The sequence below is a fragment of the Ctenopharyngodon idella genome, chromosome 3 (genome assembly GCF_019924925.1).
Source record: "Ctenopharyngodon idella isolate HZGC_01 chromosome 3, HZGC01, whole genome shotgun sequence".
Lineage (NCBI taxonomy): Eukaryota > Metazoa > Chordata > Actinopteri > Cypriniformes > Xenocyprididae > Ctenopharyngodon > Ctenopharyngodon idella.
In genome coordinates, this window is record NC_067222.1 from 13,672,911 (window position 1) to 13,697,891 (window position 24,981).

At 37.6% G+C, this 24,981-nt stretch overlaps 5 protein-coding genes across 5 annotated transcripts in view; all 5 read right to left on the reverse strand.

The window, feature by feature from the left end:
* The window catches only part of LOC127510021 (ecto-ADP-ribosyltransferase 5-like), a 101,284-nt gene extending 86,867 nt beyond the window's left edge, over window positions 1-14,417 (reverse strand). Inside the window, exon 1 of the mRNA XM_051889506.1 lies at window positions 14,314-14,417. The gene's annotated coding sequence lies outside the window, so the exon portion shown is untranslated. The remainder of the gene's footprint in view (window positions 1-14,313) is intronic.
* The window catches only part of LOC127509874 (uncharacterized), a 196,512-nt gene that overhangs the window by 75,794 nt on the left and 95,737 nt on the right, over window positions 1-24,981 (reverse strand). The gene's annotated exons all lie outside the window — the stretch shown is intronic.
* LOC127510007 (uncharacterized) lies at window positions 1,024-5,799 on the reverse strand. Its single transcript, XM_051889485.1, has one exon. It carries the CDS (start codon window positions 5,736-5,738, stop codon window positions 4,872-4,874), a length of 867 nt encoding a protein of 288 aa, XP_051745445.1. The 5' UTR covers window positions 5,739-5,799; the 3' UTR covers window positions 1,024-4,871.
* Window positions 12,813-14,426, reverse strand: LOC127510022 (ecto-ADP-ribosyltransferase 5-like). The gene is made up of 3 exons (XM_051889507.1): window positions 14,266-14,426; window positions 14,082-14,186; window positions 12,813-14,007 (listed from the first exon to the last, which is right to left on the reverse strand). Exons 2-3 carry the CDS (start codon window positions 14,130-14,132, stop codon window positions 13,255-13,257), a joined length of 804 nt encoding a protein of 267 aa, XP_051745467.1. The 5' UTR covers window positions 14,133-14,186; window positions 14,266-14,426; the 3' UTR covers window positions 12,813-13,254.
* LOC127509873 (uncharacterized) overlaps window positions 23,065-24,981 on the reverse strand; it is a 90,642-nt gene continuing 88,725 nt past the window's right edge. Inside the window, exon 20 of the mRNA XM_051889077.1 lies at window positions 23,065-23,874. Within this exon, the coding sequence (XP_051745037.1) occupies window positions 23,737-23,874 (138 nt within the window). The 3' untranslated portion in view covers window positions 23,065-23,736. The remainder of the gene's footprint in view (window positions 23,875-24,981) is intronic.

Below are 24,981 nucleotides of genomic sequence, written 5' to 3' on the forward strand. Positions count from 1 at the left end.
GGCAAGTCCGGGACCAATTGCCCCATTGGCACCTTTGTTACCCCAGTAAAGAAAAACAGAACATATTCTCACCAGCTCCAGAGACTTCAAAGAGTCACCCTGGTGGGACTAAAGGTGATATGGTCACAGACACTGGCCACAACCCCAATACACACACACATACAGACACTCACAAACACGCATGGAGATTGTGAATGTACATTTATCCTCCAAATATGACTGTGCCAATATGTACCCGTCGCTGTATTTAAAGGTGCATGTATTTATCCCTAGTATATAAGCTTAGCTATGACTGTAGTTGTATCAGTTTTCTTCTAAACGATAAAACTCAAGTATAAACTGTATCTCACCTTTTATGTCTTTGCCATCTGACAAGTTTGGTCTCATTGTAAAGCTTTCGTTATGCTCTAATTGAAAATGTATGTCACATGACTGTAAAATGCATTTTTCTATTTTTAATGGTACTTTGAAGAAAATGTACTCAGATGGGACACTTCATAAACCATGCAAATTAGGTCATAAATGGAGACAAAGAAAGAGTTTGCCCGCCAAAATCGCACCCTCATCATTGGCTGATGTATCCCAGGAGGCGTTCTGGCCTGTTGTCCTTAAAACACAATGACACGCATCTCTCAATTGTCTCTCGATTGTCTCTCGCCATTTCACACACGTCTCTCCCGGACGTCTCGGTGACCGCGCTTCCATCACGCGCCCCCTCTCTTCGGGACGACCATCTTTTGGCAACAAGTTTCTTTGTCAAACCCTCTTCATCCGTCGACCTAAGTCTTCACTCTTCATCGCCTAGGAGACGGACTCTTTTTCTTTATTTTCCGGTTATCTTACTCTTAAGTTAAACCCTTGTTTGAAAATCCCGCCGAAGAACACCTTCTCGGAAAAGGACCAATCACTTCAGCCGCACGCACCGAAACTCCCGCAGAAACACGAAACGATCACAGCACCTGAACCTATGCAAGTATAGAACCATTCTTTTTAAAGCGTTTTAAGCTCGATGTGTAAGTCAAGTCAAGTCAAGTCACCTTTATTTATATAGCGCTTTTTACAATGTAGATTGTGTCAAAGCAGCTTTACATTGATAACTGGTACATTGTTTGGCTGCACAGCAGCTCTTAAAGAATAGTGTCAATGCAGGCAGATCAAAAGCACTGTTGAATATCAAATGTCAAGTCGAGTGTCCCCAACTAAGCAAGCCAGAGGCGACAGCGGCAAGGAACCCAAACTCCATCAGGTGACATCAGGTGGCAGACAAGTGGCAAATTGGTGTTAAAATGGAGAAAAAAACCTTGGGAGAAACCAGGCTTAGTCGGGGTGCCAGTTCTCCTCTGGCCAACAGTGCTTTGTTACAATTCAGGTTGCTATCATAAGTCCAATAGGATCGCAACATTAAAAGTATTTATTTCAGTTCCATCCAATTGAGGATCGTATTCATCACGCCGGTATGGACGGTTGTTGAGGAACTGTGTCGTGGCTGTCGTGTCGATGAGGCCTTCACAGGGGATGATCTAGTTGACTCAATCTCTGCTGATACTTCAGGGCTGCGTTGTGGTCGTGTCAAGGTGCAGGTCCTTGGTCTCACCTGGATACGGCCCGGATCCGGTTGACTACGGTGAACCTCGGGATAAACAGAAAGACTAATATTAGCGTAGATGCCATTCTTCTTCTGATGTAACGAGTACATCAGGTGTTATAGGAAGTGTTCCCGGTTCCGGCTGACCTAATTTATGCAGCCTAATAATCCTTTAATGGATTTGGAAATATAAATTGGTAATGTGTTATGTGTATGCCAGGTTAAAGAGATGCGTTTTTAGTCTAGATTTAAACTGACAGAGTGTGTCTGCTTCCCGAACAATGCTAGGAAGATTGTTCCAGAGTTTAGGTGCCAAATAGGAGAAGGATCTACCACCTGCAGTTGATTTTGATATTATAGGTATTATCAGCTGGCCTGAATTCTGAGATCGCAATAGACGTGAAGGACTATAATGAATTAGGAGCTCGCTCAGGTACTGGGGAGCTAAACCATTTAGTGCTTTGTAAGTAATTAGCAAGATTTTAAAATCTATACGATGTTTAACAGGAAGCCAATGCAGTGTTGACAGAACTGGGCTAATATGGTCATACTTCCTGGTTCTAGTAAGAACTCTAGCTGCTGCATTTTGTACGAGCTGTAGTTTATTTATCAGGCGAGCAGAACAACCACCCAGTAGAGCGTTACAGTAATCTAGCCTTGAGGTCATGAACGCATGAACTAACTGTTCTGCATTTTTCATTGAGAGCATATGTCATAGTTTAGATATATTTTTAAGATGGAAGAATGCGGTTTTACAGATGCTAGTAACATGGCCTTCAAATGAAAGATTGGTATCAAAAAGCACACCCAGGTTCCTAAGTGACGACGAAGACTTAACAGAGCAGCCATCAAGTGTTAGACAATATTCTAGGTTATTACGTGAAGAAGTTTTTGGTCCAAAAATTAGAATCTCTGTTTTTTCTGAATTTAGTAGTAGGAAATTACTGGTCATCCAATTTTTTATATCAGCTATGCATTCCGTTAATTTTGTGAATTGGTAAGTTTCGTCAGGGCGCGAAGAAATATAGAGCTGAGTATCATCAGCGTAACAGTGAAAACTAACGCCATGCTTCCTAATGATATCTCCCAAGGGTAGCATGTACAGAGTGAACAGTAACGGTCCTAGTACTGAGCCTTGTGGTACTCCATATTGAACTTGTGATCGATATGACATGTCTTCGTTTACTACTACAAACTGATAACGGTCAGATAAGTATGATTTGAACCATGACAATGCAATTCCACTAATGCCAACATAATTTTCGAGTCTATTTAAAAGAATATTGTGATCAATAGTGTCAAATGCTGCACTAAGATCCAGTAACACTAATAGAGAGATACAACCACGATCTGATGATAAGAGCAAATCATTAGTAACTCTAATGAGAGCAGTCTCAGTACTATGGTACGGTCTAAATCCTGACTGGAAATCCTCACAGATACCATTTCTTTCTAAAAAGGAACATAGCTGTGATGATACTGCCTTTTCTAGTATTTTTGACAGAAAAGTGAGATTTGAGATCGGCCTGTAATTGACTAATTCTCTAGGATCAAGTTGTGGTTTTTTAATAAGAGGTTTAATAATAGCCAGCTTAAAAGTTTTTGGTACGTATCCTAATGATAAAGATGAATTGACGATATTGAGAAGAGGGTCTATGACCTCTGGAAGCATTTCTTTCAATAGCTTAGTTGGTATAGGGTCTAACATACATGTTGTTGATTTTGATGATTTAACAAGTTTAGACAATTCTTCCTCTCCTAAAGCAGTAAATGAATTGAATTTTTCCTCAGGGACACTACAATGCACTATCTGACACGATACTGTAGTAGACGGTTGCATGGTTATTTTTTCTCTAATATTATCAATCTTGCAAGTAAAGAAGTTCATAAAGTCATTACTGCTGTGCTCTTTGGAAACATCAGAAGTTGAAGCTTTATTTCTTGTTAATTTGGCCACTGTATCAAATAAATACCTAGGGTTGTGTTTATTTTCTTCTAAGAGTTTAAAAAAATAGGCAGATCTAGCAGATTTTAAGGCCTTTCTGTACTCAATCATTCTCTCTCTCCACGAAATACGAAATACTTCTAGTTTTGATTTCTTCCAGCTGCGCTCCATTTTTCTGGCTGCTAGCTTTAGGGCCCGAGTGTGGTCATTGTACCATGGCATTGGATTAATTTCCTTAATCTTTTTTAAACGCAAAGGAGCAACTGAGTCTAATGTGCTGGAAAAGACAGAGGCAATAGTTTCTGTTGCAACATCGAGGTCTTCTAAGCTGTCTGGTATGCTAAGGCGATGAAAATGATCAGGAAGATTATTTATAAAGCAATCTTTAGTGGTAGAAGTGATGGTTCTACCATATTTATGGCATGGAGGCAGTTTGGCCGCCTTGACTAAATGTAGTATACACGAGACTAGATAATGATCTGAGATGTCGTCACTCTGCTGCAGAATTTCAACAGCATCAATATCGATTCCATGTGACAATATTAGATCTAAAGTATGATTACGACAATGAGTGGGTCCTGACACATGTTGTCTAACACCAATAGAGTTTAGAATATCTGCAAATGCCAATCCTAATGCGTCTTTTTTATTATCTACATGAATATTAAAATCACCAACAACAAGGACTTTATCTGCAGCTAGTACTAACTCTGATAGAAAGTCAGCAAATTCTTTGATAAAGTCTGTATTGTGTCCTGGTGGCCTGTATACAGTAGCCAGCACAAATGTCAACTTACATAATGTTACGTAAAGTACCATAGTTTCGAAGGAATTATATTTGAAAGACTTCTGACTAATACTGTAAATATTACTATAGATTACAGCAACACCTCCCCCTTTGCCTTTCTGACGGGCATTGTGTCGATAATCATAACCTTGAGGACTAGACTCATTTAAAGTAATGTAATCGTCCGGTTTTAGCCAAGTTTCTGTCAAACACAGCACATCTAGATTATTATCTTTGATAATATCATTAACAATAAGTGATTTTGAAGAAAGGGATCTAATATTTAACAACCCGAGTTTTATCATTTGTTTAGCATTATTATCTCTATTTTTTATTTGTTGAACATCAATTAAATTTTTACCATTAAATGGGTTTGGAAGTTTTTTGTTTTTACTAATTCGGGGTACAGACACAGTCTCTATTTGAAAATATCTAGGTGTAAGAGTTTCTATGTGTTGAGAGTTATCTGAATTTTCTGACTTCTGTAACGAGAGGCAGCTAGCAGACGGTCGGTTTAGCCAGTCTGTCTGCTTTCTGACCTGGGCCCCAGTTTGTCATGTTTCAGTTCTAAGACTATGTGCCATATTACTAGAGAGAAGAGCAGCACCATCCCGGGAGGGATGAATACCATCTCTTTTTAACAGGTCAGGTCTGCCCCAAAAACTTTTCCAATTATCTATGAAACCTATATTATTTTGCGGACACCACTTAGACAGCCAGCCATTGAGTGATGATAATCTGCTAACTATCTCATCACTCCGACGAACAGGAAGGGGGCCAGAGCAAATTACTTCTCCTGACATTGTACTTGCGAGTTCACACACCTCTTTAATGTTAATTTTAGTGATCTCCGACTGGCGAAGTCGAACATCATTAGTGCCGACGTGAATAATAATCTTAGAGTATTTACGATTAGCATTAGCCAGCACTTTTAAATTTGCTTTGATGTCAGGTGCTCTGGCTCCCGGCAAACATGTGACTATGGTGGATGGTGTCTCTATTTTCACGTTCCGTGTAATAGAATCGCCAATAACTAGGGCACTTTCAACAGGATTCTCAGTGGGTGTATCACTGAGTGGGGAGAACCTGTTTGATGTTCTTATTGGAACGGAAGAGTGGTGTTTTCCGCGGCTAGGCCGCCTCACCGTTACCCAAGTGCCCTGCTGCGCGGGCTCTACAGCCGGAACCGAACAATGTACAGAGTTCACTAAGCTAGTCGCATCCAAAACAGTATCTGAAGCCCTTGCATTCTTACTATCCTCGATTAAAGTTTGGATGCGTGTCTCTAATTCTGAGATTCTCTCTGTCAGCCTGACTATTTCCCTACATTTATGACATGTAAATCCCTCGTCGCTGACAGAGAGAGCTATGGTAAACATGTGGCAAATGGAACAGGTAGCAATGCTGGGAGAGGATGACATGACTCACCGTGTTTGTAGACTGATCCGACTTACCACAGCTGTTTGAAGAACGCGTTGAAAAAAGAGCGCGCGAGCGACTGTTAGCAGGTTAACAGGCTAGCGCTGCAAATGCAAATGCGTTGTAACAGCGATTTAGATTCAAATATTACAAGCTAGCGACGTCAGATTAGTGTGGTAGGCAATATTACATATAAGGTAATAAAAAAATAAGCAACAATGAATAAAAGTAAGAGATTCAAAACAAAGCTATACGGAGTTACAGACGCAAACCAATCTGAGCAGCGAGGCAGACAGGAGCAATCGAGTTAGGAGGAGCAAGCCGAGTTTCCTTGCTGGCTCTCGAAGGTTTTAACTGTTAGTAAGTTGCCATTCCTTTGATCACCTCTGTTTTCTTGACTTTACTTTCGTTTTCTATATATGTGTATTGTTTGTGTATGTCTAGTAGTATAGTCTCTGTATCCGTAGTTTCATATATTAAATACATTATATTCATGCTCGATTGTTTTTTTGCTCATGCAACAAACCCAGGTCACTTTAACGTTTCGATCCAGTATCCTTGCTTTACGCATTGATGCTAGAATAGGAAGTCTTTCTCGTGGCCAGAGAAAAACCTTCCTTTTATAATCGGCTATGAGGAGCTAACGGTTTGCTGGACAAACTAATAGTTTCTCTAAATTATTATCAAACCAGAACTAATCATATATGTGACTGATTATAATTCGTTGTAATTAATTCACAATATATGTATAATTCCCTCTCGGGTCGGTATATGTATTATAATTAATCATAAAGCTTTATGATTTATTATATTCATATATTTCACCCATAAATTAATTAAATACCTGTACAGATTCGCTACACAGGAATGCAGGGAAATTCACTTGAGCTTGTGTTTCAGTGTCTCACATTGACATATGAATGGAAGTCAGTGGAACTGTTGGAAATTCAGATGTGAAGACCATGGAGACTTGATGTATCTTCAGTAGGATTCTTCATTGAGAATGAGCTGTGTGACGCTGCAGTCATCAAAGTTCAACTGTAGCCATGTTTCACTGTAGTTTATTTACATTTTATGGGGTCAGTGTTTGGAGATGGAGACAAAAAATCTAGGTGAAGACCTTCAATAAAGCATGCAAATGAAGTATTGAGGTACAGTTACCTGTCCCAGACTCTAGAGTCTCACAAGTCCTAATCCAGTCTGTATAACCATTCAAAGAATGGGACAGGGGCTCCACCAGCCATTAAAGACAAAAGGTGAGAATCTCTGTAATCTGGCTCATTTGATTTACAGTGAAGAGAGCAGAAACCTCATGAGAGAGACTTGACTCTTTCATCTGATATCATCATCTTTACCTTAATTAGGGGATCAAGTGCGCTTGCCACTTCCAGTAGTGACATCTACACCTGCAGCTCATGTTGAACCTGACATACTCTGAGGAGGCTGAAGGCCAAAATGCTTCATTGTTTCACTTCCATCTGGTCTGGAATGAAAGAAAAGAGTGAAGAACTGAGTGAACTGAGTGAAGTGGAGGAGAAACATCATGTCAAACCTGGAGAAAAACCTTTGAGTTGCTCAAAGACTAAAAAGACATTTTTAAAGAAAAGAAGAGCCTAGAAATCTACAACCTGCACTCAGTGTGGAAAGAGTTTCACAACCAAACATAGTCTTGAGTGTCACATATAGTTCATACTGGAGAGAAGCCGTTCACATGTGATCAATGTTGGAAGAGTTTCACACAATCATCACATCTTAAAGAACACATGAATATACACACTGGAGTGAAGCCATTCACATGTGATCAGTGTGGGAAAACATTTCTTTTGGCATCAGCCCTGCCTGTATCCACTTTTGTCTCCTTAAAGGCTGGCTTTTACGGTTCAGTAGCTTATAAAAACTTAGTTCTGGGTTTTTTTAGCTTGTTAGCTGTACACCTTGTCACACAGCAGCTTTAAGGCATTGTTCTGTTTTTTTTTGTTATAAGTCAGAAATGACAAGGAGGCAGCGTCACGCAATACAAAGTCAATGGAGACAGTTGGATTGCCCCCCCCCCCCCCCCCCGTGTGGGCGTGGCCTAAATGTGATCTGTCTCTATGTACGCTCCATGATTAGCACGAGAGCTCGCCACATGTAATGAATGGTTATCATGAGGATTTAATTCGGATTTATAATATTGGTTTAACATCGTGAATTATCTTACATGTGATCATTTAATCTACGGTGATGTCTGTAAACGGTGTGTTACGTGTTACATTTGATTGAATGTATTTAAAGGGGACATCGGATGCAAAATTCACTTTTGCATGGTGTTTGGACATAAATGTGTGTTGGCAGTGTGTCTACACAACCACCCTATAATGATAAAAATCCACCCAGTGCTTTTTTTTTTTTAATCCCCACAAATCATAAGCCCTTTGTCAGATCAAGCCATTCTCAGGGTGATTGAAGAGTGCTGGGAGCATGGAAATATAAACATCAAAAGCTTTGGATGGATTGCTAAAAGGGAAGCACAAGAAGTTGGTATTGCAGATTGTGATGTTAGCCCAACTGTGATAGTATCCAGAATTTCACCGTGGATTTTTCCTATGCCTGTTGTAGATTTTCAAATACAAATAAAAATTAAGAATGAGAAAGTTACCCCTAAGAACATTATTGCGCAGCAGTATTTAGATCAGATTTATTCTTCATGGTTACATATATATACTGATGGTTCTAAAGACCCTATCTCTGGTAGAACTGCTGCTGCCGCATATATTCCTAAGTTTCAAACTAGTATGAAGAAAAGAATAACTGATCATGTATCCGTGTATGCAGCAGAATTAATTGCTCTGGTGGTAGCACTCCAGTGGGTAGAGGATGTAAAACCAAGCTTAGCTGTAATTTGTTCTGATTCTTACGCAGCTTTATCGAGCCTTGCAAGTGGACTAAAATCATCAAGGCAAGACATTATATATGAGATTCTTGCAAGTTTGTTAAGAATAAGTAGAGTAAGCTTAATAACATTTTTGTGGGTTCCTGCTCATGTGGAAGTGGAGGCTAATGAAGTGGCTGATAAGCTAGCTAAGCAAGCTCTTAAACATACAGAAATAGATATTAAAGTAACTCTGAGTAAAAATGAAGTTAAAGGGAAAATTAAAGAATTCATAAATAACAAATGGCAAGAAGCATGGAACTGTGATAGCAAGGGCAGATTTATGTATAATATTCAGCAGCAAGTAGGAAAGAAGATACAATTATTTCACGCATCCGAATAGGGCATACTAGATTAAATCATTCTCTGTTTAAAATTGGAAAACATGAATCAGGACAATGTATTTATTGTAATCAGGCAGAAACAATTGAACATGTTTTAATAAAATGCAAAAAATATGGAAAAGAAAGATTAAAACTCATTAATGAAGTTAAAAATATGGGTGTTGAATCATTTAATTTGATAAGCCTTTTGAAAGAACATGCAGAACAAAGTAGAATCTATGGTGCTATTATAAAATATATTAAAGAAATAGGAATAATTAATAGAATCTAATTTTTTGTGTGTGTGTGTGTGTGTGTGTATGTTTGGTAGCTGCTTATTAGTGCTTCACACTCCAGTCCAGTTGGTGGCAGTAAATGCACCAAAAGTTGGTTTGCCATCCCCCATAAAAAGTTATTAGAAGAAGAAGAAGCCGTTCTCAGGTTCTTGGCAAAGTGATGTAAATTTGCACAGGCCCCTCCCACGACTCTTGATGGACACTGCTGTTTTAGCATAGACCCGCCCTGAGTGAGCTGTAAACAGACAGTCCGCCATTGTTTCGATGCCGCGCAGGTGTAGACAAGAATGTCTCCTAAGGCGCTTTGTTATTGAATATAAGAATGAACATAGCAGTCGTCCTTTAATCTCGACATCTGAGCCGCTGAGGACGCAGTGGATTAATTTTGTTTTTGAAGAGAATGCGCCCCCGGATCTACCTATATGCGTTTATGTCTGCGCTAAAAAGTTCCTGAAGGATGGATCAGTACCTCCAGTACGCCTTCCTTATTCAACTTACGGAACAAACGCGGCGCCAGTTCCGTTTTTTCCGTAAGTAGAATAGGGAAGGCATAGGACATACAGCGTAAGCTTTTTGAAGAATACGGAAATTGGAAGCACTTGCAAGGCAATCATTTGTGTTTATAAAGCATATACAGTTGTATTTTTTTAGAAAATGACCGATCGTTTCGCTAGATAAGACCCTTATTCCTCGTCTGGTATCATTTAAAGCCCTTTGAAGCTGCACTGAAACTAATTTTGACCTTCAACTGTTTGGAGTCCATTGAAGTCCACTATAAGGAGAAAAATCCTGGAATGATGAACATCTTGAATAACATGGGGGTGAGTAAATTATCAGGAAAATTTTACTTGAAAGTGAACTAATCCTTTAAACTACGCCAGAGCGCGTACACACCTCACGCACCGGATGCTGTGCATGTACTCAAGACAGTTGGACATAGTGGTGTATTAGAGGTAAATAATGATATAAATACTGTTCGGTTTCTCGCACAAACCGATCGTTTCGTGTCTTAGGACATCAGTGTGTCGTCACAAGCCACAGGGTTTAATTTGGATTTGTCTGTGCATGTTTTTTTGGCTCTTATAGATTGTGTTCCCATTGACACGCATTATACGACTGACAGACTGCAACAGTTGGAGTTAAAAATCATCATTTGTGTTCTACTGAAGAAACAAAGTCACCTACATCTTGGATGCCCTGGGGGTAAGCAGATAAACATCAGATTTTCATTTTTGGGTGAACTATCCCTTTAAGTTTTGTTTGTTTTTCATATGTGACCCTCTCAAGAAAAGCCTGATGTTGTCTAGTTTTTTGATTCTTTATCTCTGTGTTCTCAGTATCTGCAGTTTGTTCCACATACTAAAGATTTGTGAGGTTTTCATAGTGCCAAACAACCCAAAGACATGCTAGATAGCATTTATGAATAATGGAAAGATATGACACATTGTGATTGCTATTGAAAGCATGAATCTCTGTTTATTCCAGAGACATTTGCAAAATCTAAAGATTGATTTCAGACTCATATAATTAGTGATCAAAACATTCCTTCTGGTTTCAACAGAGAGAAATCGTAATCTCTCTAATGGGATTTTATTGAAAGTAATTCACACACAGTAATTCACAAAACTACAATGTCAGTTTACTGTCTTCAAGCTGAAAGTACTATAAATGCAGAGCATCTTTCACATAAAAAAAGAAATGATGTACAATGTAACCTGTCGGAACAGATGTTGCTGTTTCTTTCATTACCTCACCCCATGCTACGTAAAGCAGAACAGTGCATCATGGGAATAGTAGTTTCTCCATGGTCATTTATGAAGACACACCTATAATAGTATATGATTATTTCCTCTTTGTTTGATGAGCTTCGGTTTAATTGATATTTCTAGCCTGAAGTCTCATTTAGTCAAGTTTATATATCTGATCACATGACTCGACCCTCATGGCAGTTTAAAGGTGAAAGTAAAGGTTAGAAATCAAAGTAAAAGTTTCTCTCTCGCAAACATTAGCGAGTGTCTCTGAAAATTATATTTTTACCATAATTTATAGCAGACGTTACTATTTTTTGAGGGTTTTTTTTTTTTTTTATCTCCGTACTGCTGATGATTGCTGATAGTATGTGTTATTCAGTTACACAAAAGATAGGCTATAGACTTTACGTCTTTATTCCCTTCTTCTGTCTTTCCTGTTATTTAGTTTCAGTTTTGTTTTATTGTGTAAACAGGTTTACGATGAGAGTAATAAACACCACTAGGACAGCAGCAGATGGTCCATGCAACATTAAAACAGTCCAAACAGTAAAGTCAGCCTATCATTAAATGGACAGTCTGTGTAGAACAAGAACAACACAACAAGTCTTTATTTATTCCAAGTAAAAAAGTATCAAAGTTTATGAAACATAGGGATGTAAAATGTTTTTGGGAATTGCAGTTGTCATAGTAATACGTACATTTGATTTACAGTAAATTTAAACTTTTATAACTTTTTCATACTGTAATTTGTACTTCAGCTAAGAGCCTCATAAAAAAAATCTCTGTGGTTTTCATAATGTTTAACATTATTATGTCTAGTATACTGTAGTTATTAACATTTTGTGTTCTGGAAGAATAACTCTAGACCACAATAATACAGAATGTTCACATAATATATTATAAACAGCTCGTTTAGATTAGTTTACACTGAAGGCATTTAACAGATGCTCTTTTCAAGAGAAACTTACATGGATTTTTTACACTGTAAAAGTTGACATGATCAATAAGTCATGACAACATATGTTTTTACTTTATCTCATCAAAATAAGCCATTTTAAACTTTATTTTAAAGAGCACCTATTATGCAAAATCCACTTTTACATGGACATAAATGTGTGTTGGCAGTGTGTGAACACAACCACCCTACAATGATAAAAATCCACCCACTCCTTTTTTTAAATTCCCATTAAACCAAAGCAGTCTCATTAGACATGCTGTTTTGATGGCCCCGCCCACGACGGCTGACTGACAGCCCTGTATTACCATAGTTTCCGCCCTCAAGGAGTTGTACGTCGTCCGCTATTTTCTCTGCGCTCGAGCAGCTGCAGCGTCAACAATGTCTCGTAAGCAATCTTGGTGTTCTGTTTTTGGATGTAAAAGTGAACATAAGACTTCATTTTCATTTCCTTTAAACACTCCTGTTTTTTCCCAGGAGTCTCCCGTATTTCATACCCATTTCTTGGCCCTTGCACGTTTTATTTCTCCTGGGAAACTCCCGTAATTTGTATGGCCCAAACCTTGTTATATGAATAATCACATAAATATATTATTCTTAGGTTGCCAGATCTTGTATAAAACGCATTCTACTCACACAATCGACACATCACACAAATTCCAACCCATTTGTGACCTCAACCTGGCAACCTACAACCCCGTTGATGTCTGGGCAGGTAGTAGACGTGGGAAGTTGAATCAAGCATCACTGGTAGAAATGAACACTCGGTGGTGCTCCACTACAGTGTAGTCATTTTACAGTGTTAGAGACAGAGAGGAAGAACAGGAAGCAGGAAACAAATTCGTGGCAAAAAGTAAAGTTTATTGAATAATCTAGTAGACATTAAATCAAAGCTAAGGAAATGAAAATGTACTGTTTTACAACATCATCTTATGACACTGAAAACATATAAAGACATTGACTGGCCTCTAATTTACTTCTGAAGGCACATTTTCACACAACTTAAGATTAAACAGCAATACCATGTTTCTGATTAAGAAGGCAAAAATCATGTGTAGGTAATTATTGATTTGTGTGGAACTAACGCAACTCATGTAATCATTTAAATCAGCATTCAACATATATTTTGAAGTATTACTTACAGCTCAAACAGAAGGGCAGAATAGCAGTGCCAAGGTCATATAGGGCCTCATAAATTCCTTGACATTGGAAAATGCATGGCCTCTATACCTTGAATGCAATGTAAATCGCTTTCTACCAAAGCATCTACTTACTAAAATATTCAACTTTTTCTTATAGACTTGGTTGGTCTGTTGAGTAGAGCACAGTTCAGGTCACTTCTTACTCCAGTGCTTTCCAACACAAACACAGTTTCACACCAGAGATCTTTATAATCTATTATTGTCTTGACATCAATGACATTAAACTTCTCGTACGGAGGAATCAGCACCTCTTTCTCCCCAGGAAATGTAGAATATTTTGACACATCAGCACCTTCACAAGTGTAGATCTCAAAACAAGATACATTTCCATAAGGCTTTGTTGGTTTAATTTCAAGAGAGGAGGATGAAAACAGGCCAAACCGAACCTGTTTGTTCAGAACATTCTTATCATATTCATCATTTGTTCCACGATAAGTTGACTTGCATCCATTTTGTGATTCCTTCAGAATCTGTATCGCTTCTGTCAGCAAAAACTGAAGTGAATACCATGTGTATGTACTGTCTTTGTATTGTTGTTTATCACTATAAACAGCATCATTTAAATCCTGATATATATCAACACGTGAGTTAGTGTACACGTGAATGGCGATTGAATGATTCTCTGTCAAGTTATCTGCAGGAGGCTCATGATTTTTTTCAGCATCTTGCCAAACCATTCTGAATTTAGTTGAGTTATTGAGTTCCCTTTCTAGCAATTCTGTCTCAACCAGACATGACATGTTCTTTTTGCAACCAACATAACAGTCATCAACAGAATTCTCTGCCATATCCAGTGGAAATATCTGTCCTTCAGCATCAGCAGTTCTGTGATCCTGCAGGAATTATAATGATCGATGATCAGTGTTCATGTCTGTAATCTGTAATTCATACTAGTTCACAACTTTACCTGTGCTAGAGCAGCTGAAATGAGAAGAAGAGCTTCAACGAACAGCAGCATCTTGATTCAGTCGAATCCCTCAGATGATCCAGTAGGTCTAGTGAAGCGCAGATGCTGAAAAACAATAAGAAATCTGAGACATAACATAACGTAGCAAAATAACAAACACTTTTAAGAGGAAGGGAGAAATTACCTGTGATGTTCACCAATGTGTACCTGTTATGTTAATCTTTTACTTTACCTCCTGATAACCTGGGATTATTGTTGTCTTTTTGTGAGGCTCTTCAGGAGCTGTGACGAGAGGAGAAGATCGGACAAAGCATCAACAACAGCAGTTTTTAAACCAACAGATGAGGAAGTTTGCTTTTTTATGTATAAAAAAAGTGTGTGTGTGCATTGGTTCTGGGAAGTTACAACTAGAACATAACACACAGTTTTTTTTTTTTTTTTTTTTATATATATCAACTTTACAACCAATTTGTCATCTTGTACAGTTATTAAATATTTAAATTCCACTGTCAGGATGTCTTTAACCATGTATTAACCAGGATATATGTTTAGATTTTCTTAGAATCTCTGCATCAGGATATGAAACTGCACTCATGCATATTCTTAAAGGGATAGTTCACCCAAAAATGAAAATTTGATGTTTATCTGCTTACCCACAGGGCATCCAAGATGTAGGTGACTTTGTTTCTTCAGTAGAACACAAATGATGATTTTTAACTCCAACCGTTGCCGTCTGTCAGTCGTATAATGCGTGTCAATGGGAACACCATCTATAAGAGTCAAATAAGCACGACAGACAAATCCAAATTAAACCCTGCAGCTCATGACGACACATTGATGTCCTAAGACATGAAACGATCGCTTTGTGCGAGAAACCGAACAGTATTTATATAATTTTTTACCTCTAATACACCACTATGTCAAACTGCCTTGAGTGCACGCATGGCATCCGGTGTGTGAGGTCTGAATGCACTCTGATGCCGGAAGTGATCGCTTGCACTCATTGACGTATACACGCGAGAGATCACTTCCGTCATCAGAGTGCGTTTTCAGACCTCACCAACCGGATGGACATCCGGCAGTTGGACATTTATCATAAAAATGATATAAATACTGTTCGGTTTCTCGCACAAACCGATCGTTTCGTGTCTTAGGACATCAATGTGTCACCACGAGCCGCAGGGTTTAATTTGGATTTGTCTGTGCATGTTTTTTTGACTCTTATAGATGGAGTTCCCATTGACATGCATTATACGACTGACAGACCGCAACGGTTGGAGTTAAAAATCATCATTTGTGCTCTACTGAAGAAACAAAGTCACCTACATCTTGGATGCCCTGGGGGTAAGCAGATAAACATCAAATTGTCATTTTTGGTGAACTATCCCTTTAATAAAGCAGCGTTTTGTTCCCCTGAGGCTCTTTCCTCATGATATGCATGCTTTATTTCTGGATTCACTCATGTTGTGGTTGTTGTTTTCAGCTGTAATAACCCTGTGACTCTACAGTTAAGGTCTAGTAGTGTTGTTACAGTAAGACTGATTTTATAAACATGTTGTAGATGAAAAGGTTTGAATTACTAAATCATTCAGACATACACAGACATAAAGAATAAGCGTATGAATGCTGACAATACTGACAATCAACAAATTCAGATACAGATCAATTCTAACAAAACAAGCCACTAAAGTCACGTAAAAACAGTATAATTGGAATACAACAAAATACTAAGGGAATTCAGCTGCTGGTGGCACCTAGCATGCACTGCAACATGAAGCTTTGTATTGATTGTCACTATTGTTGAGAGTCATATGCTGAATCTTGAAGAACTGAAGAACTACTATAATGAATACTGTAAAATTAATAACATCACCCATATAATGCGATTTGGACACCAGAGGAGATCAACAAAACAGACCACTATACACTTAAACCAAACAATGAAATTAACTCAATGAGAGTTCAATGAAAGTTCATTGCACTTAATTGAAAAAAGTGGCGTGAACTTGTATTTAACTCACAAAGAAAGTGTAACGCCTCTTGCAGTTCAAAACGCTTACGCTACGCCCTATGTCTGACAGAAGCTAGATATTTTACTTCATAACTTGTTTAAATATGGATATTTTTCATACACAAATGCATCGCTTCGCTTCAGAAGGCCTTTATTAACCCCCCGGAGCCATGTGGAGTACACGTTTATGATGGATAGATGTGGATGGAGACACTTTCTTGAGCTTCATACTCGTTGGTCACACTCACTGCCATTATAAAGCTCGGATGTGTCAGGATATTTATTAATATAACTCAGATTGTGTTCATCAGAAAGAAGAAAGTCATATACACCTAGGGTAGGCTTGAGGGTGAGTAAAGCTTGGGGTAATTTTCATTTGAAAGTGAACTAATCCATTAATGACAGACACCTGTGCACCACACTGGCCTTGCTCCACTTCCACAGCTCTCGGCCCTGCCACACTTGTCACACAAATTTTAAGTTCTAACTTAAAAAATTAGGTAGTTTACTTAAATGCTTTGAGGTAATAAGTTTCCTCAAATGTTTTGAGTATTCTGAACTTAGTGAGTTTTACAGTGTATGACAATTACTGGATGTTATCATCAATAAGTAACCATCATCATCTAATCACATTTTCTCTTGGCTTTCTTTGCCATAATAAATGTTTCACAGCACAGCAGCCAGACAAAATCTAATGTTAAAAAGTCAAGAGCCAAAATGCCCAAATAAAGCAAACACTGATCTCTATAACCAAACCAAACTACTTTTTTTTTTTTTTTTTTTTTTTTTTCAATAAATTTATACATAATAAATACATAAATAAGAAAAGTGTACAAGAATTGAACCCTGGCCAGAAACAAACAGATGTTCTGCAAGCATCTCGGCTTTGTTGCTTTGTTCAATAAAGTCTTATTTTGACTTCTGGAATTTTGCCTCTTGAGCTTCATTTGCAAGCAAGAGATGATTTTTCTCCACAACATTATGTTCATCACAGCAATTGTTAATCACTAATGCTTAATCATCACTTATGGTATATTTGCACGACAACCATGCACTAAAAACATTAAAAAAAAAGTTATTTTGTACAGATGACAATGTTGTCAAAACGATCCCCGTTAACATGGATCCGTGAAAATGGTTAAAAATTATGTAATAATCATGCCAGGCAAGTATAGGTGATGTCACCTTGTAAATAAACTCTACACAAATATAGATTGAACATGTAATACACATTTGCATGATGTCACTGTTTTCACAGTTTCATGTCTTTGTTGTTTACACAGAGATGATAATGCTGACGTTTTAAAAAACTGGCACTTTGAAAATCATTTTCAAAAGTTTGCATTTTCAGGCCCTCAAAATGCAGCTGTGATGAAAATGAACGGCTAAAATGCATAAAAAGTTTAACGTTTTTAGTTACAACTCAATAATTTTAACCCATTGTGGTGGAATTCTTAATTCATCATAACTAACATTTCTTTTTCTTGCAGGATTAATATTTATATGCTTTTGAAACCTAAATGCTCCTAAACCTTGTGCCAAAGTCAGTGTGTGTCTGTTTTTGAATAACAAAAGGGGAAATGAAACTTAAGGACATGGCTAGACAACTGAAACTTAAGGACACGGCTAGACATCTAAATATAATAGCCCTGTGACATATTGAGTAATCAATGAACTAATATGGGCAGATCTTGCTTTAACTAGTAACAAAAGGGTTTGACAAATGAAGAAATAATCATATTGTAAAATGCTTTACCATGCTCCTATCCTATATAAACTGTTGTATTCTTCTTGCTGGGATTCTCTTTTATTGACACGAGGTCCTCCAGCCGTGAATAAAGCATATTCTAAGGCATAGTCTGGAGTCTGTCTGGTTATTGCTGCACAGCAAGTTAGGTTAGGGAACACTAGGCTTAAAAGGGTCAAGACGTTGACCGAAATAGGTATTGAAGTGTTGCCAGTAGACGCTTGGGTGTCGATTAGGAGACGCCCCAGAATTAAGCAAACTTAAGTCAGGTGCATAGGGGAAAAATATACCACAATATGCACATAAATTCTTTATGAAGTAAACATAAGAATGTGTGAATTATTATTGAGTCAACACTGTCTCCATACTTGTAGATCTACACCACTTTTCAGGTCTGATGTTTTTGGGAAACAGCTTGTGATTCTAAGATTTATATATGATAATTTCTGGGAAAACACATTTCATCCTTTATTGCATTATGGTTTGATAATAACTGTTTTAAACTCTCTTCTATTTTAACTCTAATGCAGATTCATAAATGCTGTGGAATATTTTTCATGTGTGTTTGAAACAAAAGGAAAACACAGCTTAATTTTAAGTCATGCATCAACGCAATGACTAATTTGTTTATTCTCTAACTGTAAAGGAAACTCGTCCTCTCAACTGGTTTGTGGATAAAGAGAAATAAATTGGACTGTCAAAACTGACAATGGCTTCATTTAATAAAGGTGAGTATTCTTCTTTTCTTTAAAGGTTTGGCTCTCATTGCCCCAAAAACCTTGACATGAACTGTGGACATATGATGAATGTAGTTTTTTCAATCCAATACAGTCCAATACATTTTCATTTGTTTTATTGACTTTTTCTTCATATTTCAGGTTTTATAAAAGCACCGACGCTCATCTCTGTTATTCTGTGTAATTCTGAACAGTGTTTATCACTTTTGTGTCTGTGTGCTGATATAATGACCAGTGAATCAGATCCTGTTTATCCTTCACGTCACTTCATGTGTCTTGATCTGTTTGGGAGGTGGAGTAAAGTTGTTAATGTAACACATGAATAATGCTTTTTGGGTTAGAGCTACAGTAACAGACCTGATTTTCGGTTTGCACAAGTCACTTTTCTTTCTCTTGAAACCTCTAGAATTCCCGAATCATTTGGTCACTCATACAGCAAAATCCCCAGTGTTAAATGAACACCCCTCAGTGTACATACTGTATGTGTCCACACTACAGGGTGTTAAAAGTAACCCTGAAGCAGTATTAAAGTTAATGAGACAATTAGTGATTAATTAAGTGATAATTGACCATTAGGAGTGACACCTGATCTTAATAAGCAGAATCATTGAAGGAAAGAGAAACAACAAGAAGAGAAAAAGAGAGAGACACAACAACTACAACTGACTTCCAGCCATTAAACATTATTATACTTATTATTAACCAGTTTTGTTTATTTCTACATCAACAAAGGTTCTTACTGAGCATTAACAGATGTTTAGATGTTAATGTTTTAATGAAAGTTTCGTTTCAAGTCACCATGATGGTGATCAGTGTTTTCTGTATTGGATTCTTGATCCTTTACTTATTATTAGTAATTTTTCTCTGGCTGTTTAAACTTTGTCCATAAAACATTAATTAACATCGTTTTCCTTCAGTGATTCTCCTTATTAAGATCAGGTGTCACCACTAATGGTCAATCATCACTTAATTATCTCATTAATTTTAACACTGCTTCAGTGTTTCTTTAAACACCCTGTAGTATGGACACATATGTACACTGAGGGGTGTTCATTTAACACTGGGGATTTTGCTGTGCATGCATTCATTTATTGATAAAACTACTATTATACAATAGTACTATTACTATAATACCCCTTATTGAGTTTTTGTCTCATATTTATCTTTTTTATATGTGTTAAGCAGTATCACAAAAGTAACGGATTTCAGTATTACAGGAGTGCTGTTTTTGTCCCAAATATAATGAGTGCAAAATGCAAATAGTTACTGATTTTATACAACAGTTCAGTAAGTTTATATTGTGTTATTTTAGACAAAATATTGTCTGTTTTGTTCAATTTTGCCAATGAAACTATAAAGACAAAGCAGAATTGTTCGTCTCCACGCAACACACAGCAGTGTTTCATTTCTGAATCTGCGTTTTGAACGTAACAAAAGTGATTCAGCGGATCATTCATAAAAGACTTGAAGCAGCGCTACACAGACCGACCGGTGTAAGACATCAAACACTTACAGTGATAATGATAGGTTACGCTTACCAATTTCTTGTTATCCACTTGGACATCGATGTCCTCATTTTAAGACACAGTTTTTCATTTTCTTTTTTACGTTTTCTGTTCTGCGCCCCAGACCGCTTCCCTCCTCTGTCCATTTTGGACATGTGACTGTTCGTAACAGAGCAACGGCTAAATTAAAATGCTAAACATTATTTTTCAACAAACATAATTTTTAAATTTATTTTAAACGTTTTATTCAAAAAGATTTTCAAAGAAGTTTTGGCACAATGGCGCCCCCCTCCGTGCGGCGCCCCTGTGCACTGCATATACTGCATAATCCATTTTTGCGCCGCTGACTTGAAGGAGTGAATGAAACGAGTGAATTCGGACACTGAGTGCGCCGGAAGGGCTGCCAAATTCGCATAGTTTGTGCTTGCTGTTTAATAATCATTTGAAATGTAGCAAACTGGCAGCTCCAGAATATTTATGTTAAATTCTGCCATGAAAACTAGCATGTACAAACCTTAATTAAACGAGTAAATGGCCAATTAAAAAGGAATTTATACCTGTATGACATTATGCTGGACCAGCGGTTTGGAAAATGAAAAAGTTCTCTTTTGTCATATTAAGCAGTCTCACTGCAAACAAATTGCAGGTAGTTTTTAGATGCACAAACCTCAGTCAATATAAATTGTGCTTTTTTTTATGACTTGCTGCATAAGTCAATGCCTGATATTCCTGTGTTTGTGTCTTGCAGTACAGTCTGGTTGTGGTGGAGGTGAGAATTCGCTCCAAGTCTTTGAATAGACATGACACTGCTTTATTTCTGGATGTTGTCTTTGTACTTTTCACAATGGTTTTGAAGGCTTTCTGAGCTGTTAATTGTTTTACTAGGACAAGCATTATTACTGGATTGGTCAGAGGACAAATGTTTCCTCAACCGGATACTGGAGCTTTCTCATGCTTTAACCCCAGAGGCTCTGATCGGGATATACATGATTTTATTGGTGACAGAATGAATTCCCAGGCTTTTGAAGTGAAAAAATATGGTAAGTCATTGCGTGCGATTTTATGCAAAAGTACTGAAGGTCTGAGGTTGTAATTTTAAAGAGTATTTGTTTCTGGTTTAGTTTTACCTAAGTTTGACATCAGTGTAAACACATCACACATGCGTTGGAGATGTGGGACTGAAAGTTGAGTTTTGTGGCAAGCGAGTGACTATTTTCTTGATGCTACTTTTTTTGTTGTGTGGTTGGTCAGTTCTTGATCCTGTTTCTTGTAATGTTTCCCAGAAACACCTATGGGCAACCTGTACCTGGTCAAGGGACCGTTTCCCTATGTTTTGGTTCCTGAGGTGACCCGTCTGTGCCTGAATGAAACCTCCAAGGTATGACTACTGTTATAACTCATGTTTGTGGCGTTTCGTTTCCCAGATGTGGTCAATCTGTAACCATGTCCATCACGTTTAAAGTTGGAAAGTTTATGTTTGCAGAGCTCCCAGAGTTTTTTTTAACCTGGATCAACAGTTGACGGAAAGGCAAGTAGAAGTTCATCACATTGGTGTTCTTTCCTAACGTTTCTTGGCATCTTATTTCAAGCACATTTCTTATTTCAAGTTATTTCATGTCTTAGATGGTAGCCAGTCCCTTAAGGCCGGAACACACCAAGCCGACGCCGACGAACTAGTGGCGACGAAAGCAGACTGCGGGGTTGGCTCACGTCGGCAGCGTCTGTGTCCAAAGTTGCCCTGACACACCAAACCGATGCTCGACACCCGACGGCCAAGTAGCACGTCCGTTCTGCGCCTGCGCAAGATGAAATGCCTTTCCGTACCAGCAGGTGGCAGTAGCTGAACAGCCGATCAGAATGATCAGAGGGCCCGACGGACCGACGAGCGCCGATTCAACATTTCGAATCGGCCGGAAAAAAGCCGACGAGGACCAACTTCAGCCGACGGTGCAGAACACACTGAGAAAACTTAGTCGGCCGACAAACAAAAACTGCCCGACGGCCAACCGTCGGCTTGGTGTGTTCCGGCCTTTACAGAATGAAAATATATTTTCATATTTATAATCAATACAATAAATGGGTTAAATAAACTGAAAAATATATGAAATAATATATGTGTTAATATATTACAATATATAGAATATATATACATAACGAATTGCTGTTTTTCTACATTCTTTTCTTTTCTTCAGGTAAACGATCCAGATGCTGTTCTGTGGATGATGGCAAGACTTCACTTTCACCTAAAGTAAGAGAATTTCTGCTGCTCTAAAACATATTTCCATTTATGTTTTGTGTTGGATATGCTATTCCAACTGGATTGTGCTTTTTGATTTGCTGTAAACCAAAAGTACCAGGTAAGAAAGTGAAGCTGTTTTTCATGAGTCCATCTGAGACGCGATGCTGCCATCTAGTGGAGTGGAGTAGAAACGCATCTCACCGGTCAGAATGACTGAAATGCCTTCTGGCAGTCTGATAAGGAAAGTACGGAGCCCCGCACATGACATGCAAGAAAAAAAAATTAAATTGTGCGCACGATTTATGAGGGAATGAATTAGTAAATCATGCGCACGATTTAGACTACTATTTTTTTTTTTCCTGCATGTCATGTGCAGGGCTCCGTAGGAAAGATTGAGATGTTAAAAATCATGTCTAATATTTTTTTCTGGTACTCTGATAACACTGGATATGGAAAATCAAGTGAAACACATTGCATTGTGGGATACTGTATTCACATACTTCCAGATGTTCTGCGCGTACAGAAAACGTGCATACTGTGCAGCACATTACACATACTACACACTGCAGCAGCAGTAAGAGCAGTCAAAGTTAGTTTTAGTCATTTAGAAACATTACATTTATTGAATACATTTACAACATGAAATAAAGCACAATGTTACACAATACAAAGACAAGAACAATAAATACAGACTATAAATACAAACAGGTGGACATTTAGCCAAATCTCTCATTTTGTTTTCCACATAAAGAATTAAATGTTTTGATCACCATTTAGAAATTACAGTACAATTTAGAGTTATAAATGTATTTATTTCTTGATCTGCTTTCCAGACTCAGTATTATGGAGGAGAATGGCTGATCATGAGCTTGTAAGACTCTGTGTTTGGGCTCATTCTGGGCTGGAAACTTTATGAGGAAAGATTTACAGAGGAAGTACAAGAGGAAGAGGAAGGAAGGTAACAAAAACTCATAGGAGTTTTGATATTACATGAAGGATCTGATCTTCCATATGAAGGTTTGAATATTCAGTCTCAGTGTTTCTGAAGGGTGTAAGAGACCCAGAACTGAACATTTACTGACATCATGATCCTGAACTGAGACTCAAACCTCAATCGATTCTTACAATAAAAATTATAACACTGATTTTTCTCTCTGTTGATCTTGAAGAGTCTCAGTTTCAATTTGTACTGTTGAAGTTGGTTTACAGCTAGAATTAGTTATAAAAGCAAATCACTGTTACATGAATACAAAGAACAAGTGTGATGACAGTTAAACATCCTGCATATATTTACAGATATTTACAAAACCAAGAAACAACTAAACGTGCATTCGAAAAAACGGCCTCAATAACAAATGAAGAACGAGACTGAACTCTTAAATCACTGTCTCAGGAGTGTATTTCTCTGATTGTTGATCATGTTTGTGAAACCACTGAATCCGGCTGAGTCTCTTGGTTTTGTTGATTCAGTAGAGGATTCATCTCATGTGATTCTGCTGTGTTCTGGTTCTGGTTTGATCCAGCGGCTGGAGTTTCATCAGATCCTGCTGCATTCTGGGTTCAGAATAAGACATGTTTTAACACGTGTTTTCAACAGTTTCACAGCAGTGATTCTCAGTCCTGCTCCTGGAGTCTCCTCATTAAAACAGTTTTACCACATGGAAGCATTTTCTGTTTAAATGTTGTTTCAAAATCACATGACCTGCTGCTGATAACTTTAGTATATAATATAGTACTTGTGGGACTGTTTGTCAGATGATCAGGATGTGGTGTTACAGATATTTCAGGTATTACAGAGTCAATTAGTTGTGGGAGGGGACATGTTCGGTCATAGCCACAAGATCATTTTTTCGAGGTAACGCGATGTAGAGTCGTGGCCTTGAGATCCTTTGTTGAGGGAATGATATACTGCCATTTTAAAACGCGTGATGTTGCCTATAGACGGCATTCAAATGAAGTTTGTTATTAATACATACTAAAAGAACATGTAAGAACATTAAATAATAAAAGCCTAGAAGAAAACATTTTTATTCATCCCATCCCAGGCTTTCATCCCAGGCTTTTAAATATCTACTTACAGTACCATATAGCCTGTTTATTTCCTGTTTTTATATATATATATATATATATATATAAAATACATACATACATACATATACACACACACAGACACACACACAAAATTAAACAAAATTAAGAAAGATTAAGGTAAAGAGATACGGGAAATGAAGGAGAAAATAAAGCAAATGCATTATAATGAATAAAAAAATTTAACCAATAGACCTAATGATAATAATAATAATAATAATAAAATAACATAAAAATAAACGATCAGTGAATGGATTTAAAAGACTGTTGGATGGTATAGATAAAAATGTACACGGCATATTCTTTTAAGATTCACTGTAGGGAAGGAGAAATGAAGCCTCTTGAATCTTTGAAGCTTTTCTCTGATTGTTTCAGGAAAAGATTCGAAGCATCAGGAGTGTCAAACAGTCCAAATGTTCAGTTTTCTGATAATACAATTCACATATTAAAGTGTCTCAATAAATTAAATTAGTATTTATAATAATACTGTTTCAGTGATCAGAATATATGATCATGTAATATAGGCTATAGGCTTATATATAAAATATACAGTGGGTACGGAAAGTATTCAGA